The 13547-nt window shown below is 31.6% G+C and overlaps 1 protein-coding gene across 10 annotated transcripts in view; it reads right to left on the minus strand.

Annotated features, from left to right (window-relative positions):
- Positions 1 to 13547, minus strand: part of LOC107443665 (ectonucleoside triphosphate diphosphohydrolase 3) — a 109102-nt gene that overhangs the window by 22125 nt on the left and 73430 nt on the right. For all 10 annotated transcript variants that reach the window (XM_016057620.4, XM_087156197.1, XM_071188242.2 and 7 more), the window contains 2 exons: positions 13209 to 13326; positions 4168 to 4306 (listed from right to left, as the gene is read on the minus strand). In XM_016057620.4, coding sequence (XP_015913106.3) covers positions 4168 to 4306; positions 13209 to 13326 — 257 coding nt within the window. The remainder of the gene's footprint in view (positions 1 to 4167; positions 4307 to 13208; positions 13327 to 13547) is intronic.

Below are 13547 nucleotides of genomic sequence, written 5' to 3' on the forward strand. Positions count from 1 at the left end.
AACCAGAACTTCTACTCTCGAGTCTGAGGTCAAGATGGGTACAGTAGGCCTCTGCTTTCCATGGGCTGTCACACCACTGAATTTAGTTTAGAGTAACAAGCATGTTTAAATTGATATCTGCATCTTGTTGTTGTCGTCGGCCATTAAGGCAGAGGGGGTGCAATTGTTCCAGTGGTGCCATCTATGGCCAAGAATTTGTTTTCTGCCACAACCATACACCATACCGGTTTACAGGGCGGACCCATTCAAAGATCCATTCGTAATTTTGACCTGGACCAGAGAATCATCCATCTCCAATTCAGTACCCCTAAAGGTATAATTTGTTACTGGGAACATGGAGAGCTTTGTGACTCGACAGATTTAGCGTGCACCAGTATCATTCACTACACGGGGAGTTTTCGGTTAGCTGGATTCGAACTCCAGTTATCAGGAACAGTGTCCTGCCAACTAGGCTATCCCAGCCCTATATCTCTATGTTTAAATTGATAATTGATATCGAAAAATTTCATGGAAAAGGAGACAATTATTGAGTATCCACCACAATTTTTAAAGAAAATATATGGGTGGGAAGAGATCTTTCACAAGCCTTCAAAAAACTGAATGCTAGGGAAAATTTTCTTTCTTTTGCATTATTTTTTTTAAAAATGGATTTTACATATACATGAAAGTATTGATGTTTTGAAAACTTTTAAGGTTCATTGATTAAAGAGGAAAAAATATTACTATTAGCAAGATCGTGGGAAGTCTGAATATGACTATGTAATAATTTGTTAATACACAGTCAGTCATAAATTATTGCTTTTTTTCGGAGTGTCTACCAGGGAATGTTGAAATACATGTTTGCTAAGCCCTGCTTGTACTTTTTCCTGGAATGTTTTTTAATTGTAGTAAAATGTATGTTTTTATTTAACTTGTTGAATATCACGTACGTCAACGGTGACTGTAGCGCGCGTCAGTCATTGGTGATTGATAGTGTAAAATATAATTAAAATCTAAAAAAAAAGTTACACTGCTTTAAGCAATTACTGAAAATTTGTTTAATTTTTATTTATTACAAAATAATTTTTTTCTACTCTATTAGCTGCGCGTTTCGAGTTGCTATAATACAATACGAGTACTTCTACGCAGCGCGCGTGACATGACGGGGATTTTCTTAAAAAAAAACTTGATGCCCAACGTGTTAATAAATTTTGCTGCAAATGAAAACCATCGTATGGTGCAAGCTGAAAGTAAGACTGAAAGGAAGAAAAATTGGTAGCAAAATCATTCCATTTATAGCTGATTTTAATCGGCAAAATAAACTCGAACTATTCATCCCTATTTAATTTGACTTAGTGAAAAAATACAGTCCTTTATGTATGTTATTACTGTAAATTGGTAGTCATGGATATTTTTATCTTCCCGGAAACAAGCTTTTCCGTCTAGATTTAATTTAGCTTTTAATCCTGTCAAGTTTTTTTTAAAAAAGTGCTTAGAGTTCAACATATTACGTTTTGCTCACTCCAAAGAGATAAATATTAAATTTGCAGCTCGCATGCAGTATAGTTTTTTTTCCTTCAAGCACCGCATAATTTCTGTAAATAAATAATTGAAACAAAAGTAATCACAGCATCTCATTGTAAATAAAAAAAAGTTATTTGATAGTTATGAAATTTTATCAAACACGTAATTTTGACTGCCTACTTAAGTGACTATAATTTGTTTTTAAAATAGACAATTTTGTTTCAACTTGAAATATAAAATGTTTAGTTACCTTTAAAACATAAATTGGCTATTCAATTTTTGTTACAATGACATTAAATATTTACCTATTTTGTGCCAAGCCTCCTTTTAAAAGGAGGGTTCCTTTTTCTAAGAAAGAAAAACGTACAATTGTTACATAGCTTATTTCGAAAAAAAAAAAAAAAATGCGTCTGTTATAATAAAGGAATGCCGAGATTTTACAGGAGAAAAAAAAATTCTAGTAGTAAGGAAGTTTATGGTTTAATGTCTGTGTCTAGTAAACATAATTTAAAATTACTTTCCTCATCACTATATGCGAAAGATTTAAAACTTCATATAAAAAGTCTCGTAGTAAATTAATGTGCACTTATTTGATGGTTTATGTAGCGAGGCTTTTAAAGTGTTGGAAAACTAACCCTGAGTTTTAAAAGCTTAAGTTTTTGATTATCTACCACACTAGAAATGTTTTTAAAAAAGAATAGTAATGAGCAACCCTGATATGAAGATTAATGATATAGGGTCAATAGGGGTAATAAACACTTTAGAATTTTTTTTCCGAATTATTATGTGTCTCCTTAAAAAAATTAAAGTTAATATTTTAAATGTTCTGGGTGATTTTTTTTTATTCTTTAAGAAAGTAGAAAAAATAATCAATCTAAGTAACATGTTCAGGCTTTTCATGGGTGGTCATAATTAGCCCACTAAATTTCTCATAAAGCAAAATTTTGGGGTAATTCTGACCACATGGGAGGAATAATGACCAAATTCTAGAACTATTGTTGACTCAAGGTCTGTCCGTACAAATACTCTAATCAGTACTATTCCATGCGTACTAGAGGGATCGTGATTGAAAATGGTGACTGGTGCACGTTAAATCTGTCCTGTCCATGACGAATTATACCACTAGGGGTACTGAATTGGAGATTGATCGTTCTCTGGCTCAGCTCAAAATTACGATCTGTGGATGAATGGCTGAATGAATGGGTCCACCCTATAAATAGGTGTGACGTATGGGTGTGACAGAAGTTGAATTCTTGGCCATAGATAGCACCACTGGAAAACAAGAACAATAGCCCCCATTGTCTTAATGGCCTGCAATGGTACAACAGCAGCAAAAACCTCAAAACTTTCTTCAACGGTTGAAATCACTTTGAATAAATATGCGCTGAAACTGTTTTTCAACCATTTGGATACTTTTTTTAGAATCATTTATATATTGACAAGAAGTTTTTATCTAAGAACTAATTAAAGATTCTCGAAACATAATATACACTTGGAACTTGATAAAACACATTTTTCAAAATTCTTACGAGTTTTTTAAAACATCGCTAGTCACAATTATCCTTGTGTGGTCATAATTACCCCACTTCGTAACTAACTAAACATCTGGATCTGAAGTCAAAACTTTTTTAAAGCTTAATTAGTAGGAAAGAAATATCCATTAAATATAAGCAAATATGTTCTTTTTTTTTTCTTCATAAAGGTGATATATAGGCACTTTTTGTGTAGCATTTATAAGCCATCATTTGACCATCGAAAAAAAAAAAAAACGTTCTTTCTCGGCGATATAACTGTTTTTAACACATATTAAAAATTAATCAGTTCCTCGAAAACTTTATTGCTGTTAATTTTGGAAACACTGAAAACAATTTATTTTCTTCCCTTATTTCAAGGAACATTACTTACCTTTATTTTGAGGTTTTTCAACCTAATTAATTTATTTCTCAGAAGAATTTTTAAGTAAAAAGAAGAACACTACTAAGAGAAATTTGACTAACAGTTAAAACAAACTTGACTGCACGTCCGAAAGGCTGATTTTATTTTATTTTATAAACCCAATCTTATGGGTTTACGACTACTAATGTTCAACTCCGTAGCCTTGTAATTTTGAATCCAATCCAGAAGACAAGGGAACTCCTGGATCGAGTATTGGGAGAAATTTGCCTTCATGCAGGACTTTTTGATGGAGCTAACCCGCATTTGCGTTACGTGGAGAGGAAGACCACGAGAACCTCCCGCGGTTAACCTGACGGCAAGGGGACTCCAACCCATGATCCGTCTACCACTGAGGATATTTCATGTCATCACTGTAGTCGGTGCAAGCCGGATGCGAAATTCGTTTCAACTGCGATTCGAGCCCAGTTCGCCTCATACGAAGGCGAACACTCTAACCCTAGAGCCATCCCGGGGCATATAATAGTCATTGGACTGGGCAATATTCTTTAGATTTGAAAGACACTGATTTTAAATTGGTTATAGAGACGTCACAAATAAGTCGCAGAAAAAAAGGCAGTCTCAAAAATTCATCTGTGATTCCTAGCTCTTATAAATAATCAATTTTTAATCTAGAATCATTCAAAAACTCGCCAAGTATTACATATAATAAGTTAAAGAAATTTTTAAAATTGCTAACATTTTTGATCTGCTGCAGTTTAAGAAACTTACTTGAGAAGCCTCATTCCAGCTGTTGCAGCAAAAAACAAAGGAGTTTTGCTTCTTACACTTGGATCAACACGCTTTGTAACAGATTTGGCACAATTTATTACAGGTTCAAGATGCATTGGATCCATTTCAGCTATTCCACCTTCAAGAAAAAAATACATTTTATAAAACCTTTTTTTGGAAAATAATTTATAATGAATTAACATTACTTGTATATTCCCAACGCTTTAATAGATATTGAATTCGTTCGCAATCTCTGTAAAAACTCAATTTAATGTCTCTCAAAAAAAAAGGTAAGTACTTACGTCGCACTAGAGTAGCACAATGGGGTATTGGCGACTGTCTGGGAAACATCCCTGAGGATGATCCAAAGACATGCCATAGCAATTTTGATCCTCTGCAGAGGGGATGGCTCCCCTGCTTTGGTAGCCCGATGAAATGCGCGCGAAGTCGAGCACTTTACGGTAGGACAGTTTAACGAGGATAGATAATGCTCACCCTCGGTCCTTACGCAGGTTGATCAAAGTGGTAATCCACCCGCTTATTGACCACAGCCAGTGATGCTTGACTTTAGTGTTCTACTGGGAACCGTGTCTTTACGATCAGTCTACTGAGGGACTAAAGAGTATTATGCTAACAGCACGTTGTGTTTCCAGGTAGTCACCCTCCCAAGTACTGACCACGACTAATAATGCTTGACTTCGGTGATCGGACGAGAACCTGCATTTTCATCATGGCATGGTCATTGACCTAAAAAATTAACCTAATAAACAAAATCGAAAATACCGTATAAATTTTTTTTTGTTGCTGCTTTTGAAACAAAATTAATTTAATTTGAATTGATCAGATTTGACACACCCGAATTAGGTAAGATGGTATAAATGCAACGGAAATTTTGGCCCCCAGTGTTATTCTTCACTTTTAATAAGAGCGTAGTGAAGAATTAATTCATAAAATTGAAGTCAAAACCGACAACATCAAGAAAACAACCGACAATATTTCCGATAAGAAACTTTTGTTACCACTTTTTAAATTTTTTCTTGCTGTGGCCAACACAGCGTTCCCTTAGCTTCTGAAAATAATTTTTCTACTGGAAAATGTTTTAATGCAAATAGTTTAAACAAATATATTAAGGGCCGGAAGGGGCCGGGATAGCCTGGTCGGTAGGGCGCTGGGCCCATGCCCGAGAGTTCGTGGGTTCGAACCCCGCCGGCCGAAGACTCCGAGTGTAGTGAAATGGTGACTGATGCTCATTAAATCTGTCGAATCGCAAAGTCCTCCATGTTCCCATAACAAATCAATACCTCTGGGGTATTGAATTTGAGATGGATCGTTCTCTGATTCAGGTCAAAATTACGATCTGTGGATGAATGAATGGGTCCGCCCTATAAACGGGCGTGGCGTATGGGTGTGGTAGAATCGAACTCTTGACCATAGATGGCGCCACTGGAAAACAAGAACAATTGCACCCCTCTGCCTTAACGAGAGAGAGAACGAGAGAGAGAAAGGTCGTATGACTCATAACAAGGTGTTTTCTGTCCATTACCAATTCTTAATATCGTTTGAGAAACTGTATCTTAAAAAAGAGTTTGGCTAAAAATACTGAAAAAAGTTTTATTCGAAGAAGATTTTATTTTCGGGAGAAATAAATACTTTTTATCGGTTATGACTATTAAAGAAAAGTTCCTTTAAAACAAGCTAGAATAAATGTATTTTTAACCAGTTTTTGCTCTTTACCATCAAATATCGTCTTTTGATGAGTGATTTTTCTTGAAGTTTTAACCACCATTTATTTTTGATTTATAATCATTTAGTCTCTAAGCAGTTTAAACAATATGTAAGAGCTGTTATTTGCATAGTGAATTAAGAGAACGCCATACCACGGAAGAAAATTTTCATCTCAAATTCTCTTTTTCCATCATTACTCATTTAAAGGAAAGAAAAAGTAAGTTTAGGCAAACCTAGAGTTTGTTATGAAGTTCCAACTGATGAAAAAAATGCTGCAAATTATTAAAATGCGCAAACATTATTAGAAGAGAACTTCACCGTCGCGTAATCTTAAGTTATCATTTCATGATTCATTTTCATTTGTATATTTTAAAACTTTCTTTTCAGCATTTGAAACTTCATGGCATACTCTAGGTTTGTCAGAACTCACTTTTCCTACACTTAAAATTTCAAATTTGTAATGAAAGAGAATTTGAAACGAAAATTTTCTTCCGTGGTATGGCGTCCTCTTAAGAGGACGTTGTGTCAAATGCTTTTCATAGGTGAATTTTTTGTATTCTGAAAAAATTCTTTCAGCTTAACATTTACTCTCTGTGTGACCTCACTTTTATTATGACTAGAAATTTTAAATTAGTAATGGAATATCGGACCCTTTACAAATTCGTTTTTCATCAAAATTCATTCTGAATTTTCTTCTTTTTTAAGTTTATGTTGAGCATGATATACGTTTCAAGCTTCCAGAAGAAATAATTAGCTTCTTCTAAGATGAGATGTGTTATAAAAAGAGTAAACTAAAAAAATAAAACTAGAAAAAAAAATGATGAATGTGCGTAAACCAAGCCCTTCACCAGTAGGAGTATAAGAGTTCGGGGAGATAAGGAAAAGTATGATCTTAGTTTGACTAGGTTTTGGAAACATTTCCTGGTCTTGTGGTTGAGAAATGTTTTATTTATTTTATTCTCTTTTCCGCTTTTACTCCTTGAATTCTTAGAGCAGGTCGGGTTCTGCTGGGAGGTTTTTTCATTCCTTACCCACCCCTACGGTCTCGTACATTCGTTAATTCGGTACAATTCAGACTCCTGCATGTTTTATCGATGAAAACTAATTAAATTCCCCTTTACCAAAATTTATTAAATTTTGTTTTTAGACAAAACATTTATTATAATTTATTCAGCACTTTCCAGAAATCATTATTCTTCGAAGTTATTAATGATTTCATGTATGCTTATAAAGAAAAAGTTTCTCTTTTTTCGAAATCATTATTTATCCACATTTTATCTATATAACATTAAAACATAACTGTCAAAAACGATTTGTAATTGACGTCTGGGCATTATCTTGGTCGGAAAAATCATTGGATAGAAATTTACATGAAAGGAAAATCTTTGACAGTCATTAGCTAAAAATTCATTTAAATTATATTGTTTATACATTATATTATATATTATTGCTTTCGATTTTGCTTATATTTAATAAATGAAAAGCTTCAAAGTAAACTTGTCATTTATTTATTAATTTGTAAAGTAATCACGTCATTAAATAAATACTCCCAAGAAACTGAAACGGTAAGATACTACCTGATTAAAAAATTCATTCTGTTCAAAAACTCATAAATAGGTAATAAAAGTCGACATGTTTCAAGCACTAAAACCAGGCGCCCATTTTCAACTCTAGCTAGACATGGATGAAAACAAAAAAAAGTGATTTGAAATATAAAACGAAAAGTTGCCAATGAAAATGGCAAAAATAAAGGTGAGAAGTAAAATTAGAAAAAACACAGTAGCCGAGAGAGAAAGAAGATGTAAAACAGAACAAGAAGAGTCCGAGAGAGGTAAATCAGGGTAAAATGCACTTCCACGCGCTATGAAGATGTGGTGAGGAACTAATGTTGTTAACAAGGGAATCAAGATTGAATCATATGAATAAAACAAGATTCCAGGGCATCGGTATGACTGAGGTGAAAATAATTTTGGCATCGTTGAAGGTGAATTAATGCCCAAGATTCCAATAAAGAGCAACAATTGATGAAGAAAATTTTAAAATAATAGAAAATTAAAGTTATTTAAAAAAATTTTTGATGTTAATTTTTGTCTGTGGACTTACATTATGTGAAAAGAAGTACAACTTGATTATAAAAACTCAGTATCATTCGGTATAGAAAATAATCGTGTTTAACCTTTGATAGTCGAGTTAATGCAAGTTAATGATTTGTACATAATTTATTTTTCTTTAAATTTTAATTGCATTAGTGTTTCGATTACTGCTTGTTTCTATTACAACTTTATGTAATTTAGATTCACACAAATTTGTTTCAAAACAGTAGCTATAATTAAAATAAACTCATGAAATTTTAAAGTGACATCACCACATGTTTATTTTTCTTATGTACATACACAAGCAATTAAAAATAAATGAACGTTAAAGAACGTAACTCGAAACTCATTTTTTAACTAAACTCATTTTTGTAACTAAGCTGTAAGTTATCAAACAACTCTGATTTTTCTTGAAATATCAGAAAAAACAGAATCGTCTTTTAACAATGTGATAAAAAGTCGTTTTTCACGCGTCTCTTCCGAATGTATATGGGTGATTCTCACGAAACATGACAATTCGGGCCAAAAATTTTCTTCAAATTTAAAGTTTTCAAAATAATCTAACATTTTTTTTGTATACTTCTTTAGCTACACTTACTAATATCTTATAGACAGCAGTGTAGTTTATTGACATTTGCTCGAGAAAAAAAATAAAATAGAAATTCCCCATATCTTGAATGCCAGGAAAATGACATATTACCTTAGAAGTTTAAAAAGCAGTCATTTTAAGTTAATAGTAATCAACTCAACTTAGGCCTTTATGTTAGATGGACCATAAATTGCTTAAATTAATTCTTTTTATCCACTGTAGAAAGAAACAAAAACTTTTTTGTTGCTGATATGTACAGAATAAAATTGTGTATAATAATCAATCATTAAATAAATAAATAACTTTGATTACATCCAAGCATATTACAATCATACATAAACTTGGTATTAGGTTAATATTTGCTTTCCCTCTTTACAGTATTAGCAGTTAAAAAGAATTTCTGGTAACACTTCAATCTCCTGGCATTCATAAGCCACGAAAATGACAGCCAGGATAATGACAAATTCGCCATTTTATAGCATATAACTTTACTTTAAGTTAGTATTTCGGCCGAAGACGTTTATATTCTGCATAAAACAACAGTATTTCTTAAAATAACTCAGATAAATCTATGTAGTTTTTGCTATTAATGATTTCAAGAAGCCAGGAAAAAGACAGCATAAAAACCTACTCACCTTGAAAAATTTTTTGAAATAGATTTTAAGCCAGGAAATTGGTTCTTTATTCATGCAACAAGACATGTTCAGATAGGAGGGTATTTAATCAATCTATTAACATAAGATATTGATTCCTGGCGCTATCTATTTTGGTTATAAATCACTAAATAAAAGTAGCCAGGAAAATGACAGATTTTCATGGGACAAACAAATTATTGCCGGAAAAAATTATTTTAAACGAAGTTTCAGTAGACAATACCCTCTGCGTATATTCTAGAAATGCATACATAGGATAAGATTAAAAAAATTAGATTTTGAAAAATGTATGGGAAGTTTTGAAGCTAGTTATTATTGGAAATATTGTTTGGGACATGCCAGGAAAATGACATTTTGATATTCAATTAAATTTTTTAAGTATACAAAACCGTCAATGCTAGTGCAAAGTCATTTTAAAATGCTAATAGCAATGCTATTTATTAATTTTTTTTAAAAAAAAGTTCTTTTAGTATTATAGTATTAGATCTTGGAGCAAGGGACAGTGAATATCATGTTTCGTGAGAATCACCCATATATTTAAATTTTTAAAAATCTTTTTTTAATCGTGGGGGCTAAAATTGTTCCTCTGTCTAAATTCCATACCCCTAGCACAAACGGTTCTAATGCTAGACAACTTTTCCTGTTATTTATCAGTTAGTCAAGTATATTTTGGTGACAAAAACTTAATTTAAATGCGAAGGAGAAATTAAAGAAAAATTGCCGTGTTTGAGTTACTTAGGGAGAGAAGTAAATTTTTTTTTTTTTTTTGAGTAATATTCTTGAAAGTATAAAAGTCATTTGAAGCAGAGACAGGTCGTTTCATAATAGCAAATTCAGTTTAAAAAACATGATATTGAAGTCAATAAAAAATGTTTCGAATAGTTTAAGACAAATAAAAAGAATTTTTAAAATGCTAATGGGCCGGGATTGCCTGTTTGGCAGGGAGCTGGACTCACGTTCGTGAGAATGGGAGTTCGAATCCAGCTGGCCGAAGACTCCCCGTGTAGTAAATGGTGATTGGTGCAAGTTAAATTTGTGTGTTCACAAAGCTCTCCATGTTCCAATAACAAATTAAACCTCTGGGGGTACTGAATTGGAGATGGATCGTACTCTGGTTCAGGTCAAAATTACGATCTATGTATGAATGAACGAATGACTTTGTCAATGGGTCCGCCCTATGAAACGGGTGTGACGTATGGGTGAGGCAAAAGATGAGTTCTTGGTCATAGATGGCGCCACTCGAAAACAAGAGCATTCGAGCCTCTGATTCGGGATACTTTTTTGTAGTTAGGCTGTTATTCCTTATCAATATGACTCAAAATTATTGGTGTAGCCACATTGGTTATAATATTTCTTCTTGATATCATACTACTTAATTAAAGTGTATTCAAATTTTCATGCGTAATATACATCTGAAAATACTGATTTTAATTTATACTTTTTATTCTCCATTTTTAAATTTTTCTAAACTATGTACTTTAATTTACAAAGATATACAAGTAAATCATTATGATATTGCTTTTTTTTTTATTTACTTCACCACCAATAGGTTTATTCAAATATTTCAAGATCGCTACTGAAGTTTATTTTTTTAAAAATTATATCTTAATTTTAATTAATTAATTTGATTGTGAAAAATTACAGAAATAACTTTAATAATAATTTTAAATTCAAAACCATATTAATTTTGCCAAACTAGAATTTTATTAACTAATTATTATTGCAGTACTTGAAATGCGGTTCTTGTTATATAATAGCACTTAATTGTTTTTGTATTTTCACTGCGGAAACCCACTCTGTATACAAATGTAATGCATTAAACAGATGAACATGGTACATATTGCGTTACAAAATAATTGGAAAATCAAAAGAAAGTTGCTTATTTCTACTTTAATCACATTGCAATGAATATTGTAAGAATATCATTCTTCTTAAATGTCTCACTGAAATACTTGAACTACAGAGATGCTATTTAATGGAAAGGAAAATTTTCCCTGCTGTTCAGTTTATGTCATATAATAACCTCATACTCTTTAATTTATTTTTAAATTATTTTTAATTAAGGGTAAAAACACAGACATTAACTTTTTAAAAAATTTCAACTACAAAATTCATTTTTGACAACAAATTTTCTTTATTTTGTTAAAACTGATGTGTTTAACGAATGTAAATACGAAAGTAGAATACATAAAGCTGGCATTTTAGTTGCTCGCATAGACTTTTTATAAGAAATTATTTCAATTTCTGATTGAAAAATCATAATTCGTTGAATTCAAAAATGTTTGTCAGCTATAAAATTGCATTGCTCTTGTAAAGAAGGGTAAGTATAAAAAATCAGCAGTGCATATTTGCGACAGAAAATATTAAAAATTTAAAAACATTAACCTTGCATCGTCTACTTCAATTGTACTAATAAATCTTGCATGTATTCAAAAACAGTGGAATGATTTAATTGAACTTGAAGTTAATGGAAGTAATAATTTTGATAGTTAACCTAAAAAATCATGTTTTGAATCACTCTACAATATTACTTTATGATTTGTCTACACTTTAAAAACTATATTTTACAGAAAGTTTCTTAATTTTGCAATAAATATTTTATCAATTATTCAGGTTAAATATACTTATCAGCACCCATTATAGTAAGTTCAGTTTTTTTATTTGTTTGAATTTAATTTTCAAACATAGTTTTACACACGTAAATTTATTTGTTATGTACTTAACTTTTTGTATTACTTCTTACATTTCTTACGTATTTAACTCCTAAACTTATATATTTTTTGTGCAAATAAATTCTATGATATAAGTTGATCATTATTATTGTGTAAACATCTTTTGTTGAAAAATTTCACATATAATATATTTTCAGACCAATATTTGGAATTGTGCTGGATATCTTCTTAAGAAACTAAATAAAGGATTTAAATATGCGAAATTCGAAAAGTGTTCGCTTTTTCAAAACTAGGTCCCTTGGATCAAAATGAAATGTTACATGATGATGTTGGCTCTCTATCAGTTAAAGAAGTAACTTTTATCTAAAAATCACTTCTTACAATTATCCCTTTCCTAAAGGCAACAACTCGAATTTTTAAAAAAAATTACCACATAGGATTTGTGTTGCTAAAGAACTTGCCACTTGGGATTTGAGTTGCTGGTACAGCACCCTCTACTGGCAAAATTAAACGAATTATGTTTAACTTTCAGTTTAAGAATCATGGGGTGCTAAGACTTCCTTTTCTGTTTCTTAAAATTAATGTAATAGATTTTAATGTATCGCCTATTTTTAAAAAGTGAAGCAATAATTCACTTATTAAATATCCCTTTCCTAAAGGCAATATCTTGAGTTTTTAAAAAACTTGCATCTTGAGTTTTTAAAAAACTTGCCACGTGGGATTTATATTGCTAAAAAACTTGTCATATAGGTTTTGTGTTGCGAAAAAACTTGCCGCGTAGGATTTGTGTTGCCGGTACAGTACCCTCTACTGGCAAAATTAAACGAATTATTTAACTTTCAGTTAAAGTATCATGGGGTGCTAAGACTCTCTTCTCTGTCTCTCAAAATTTAATAAGTGAATAAATATAATGTAATAGATTTTAATGTATTTCATGCTTTTAAAAAGTGAAACAATGATGCGCTTTTTAAAAATCCCTTTTCTAAAGATAACATTTTGAGTTTTTAAAAAACTTGTGCTTAGGATTTGTGTTGCTAAAAAACTCGCCACTTGGGATTTGCTGCGCCGGTACAGCACCTTCTACTGACAAAATTAAACGAATTATGTTCAACTTTCACTTTAAGCTAAGACTTCTGTCTCTTAAAATTAATGTATTTCATGTTTTTTAAAAAAAGAATCAATAACAGTTATGTTATGTAGAGTCAGATGAGGTTCCTCTGATTTGAATAATTGACACCTGTGGAAGTGGTACAATGCAGGATGTTTCTTTGTGATGTCGAACACACAATCTTTGTTAAAAAGTGTTTACCTTTGGCAAAGCAATTTGTAGCTTGGGTTACTAAGCCAGTTCCTTTATGTTTATTGCTTTTCCATGAATATAATAGTGTATTTGTTTTTGTAGATCCAGCATCCATAACGACGCCGTACTGAAAAGAAAAATTATATTTTCATACAATAATGGGTTTGATAAAAATAATAAGAAAAGGAAAAATAATATTAATAAATTTTTTGAAAAATGCACAAAATAATTTCATTTTGAAAAAAAAAAGTTTTTTTTAACGAACACTTCATGAACTCAGAATTTCGGAGCAGTGTACTAAAAATTACAAATCTAGGTCAATTCTCAATCAAGTAGATTATTAACTAC

The sequence above is a fragment of the Parasteatoda tepidariorum genome, chromosome 12 (assembly GCF_982258835.1).
Source record: "Parasteatoda tepidariorum strain Cologne lab strain chromosome 12, Ptep-v5.0, whole genome shotgun sequence".
NCBI classification, from domain to species: Eukaryota; Metazoa; Arthropoda; class Arachnida; order Araneae; family Theridiidae; genus Parasteatoda; species Parasteatoda tepidariorum.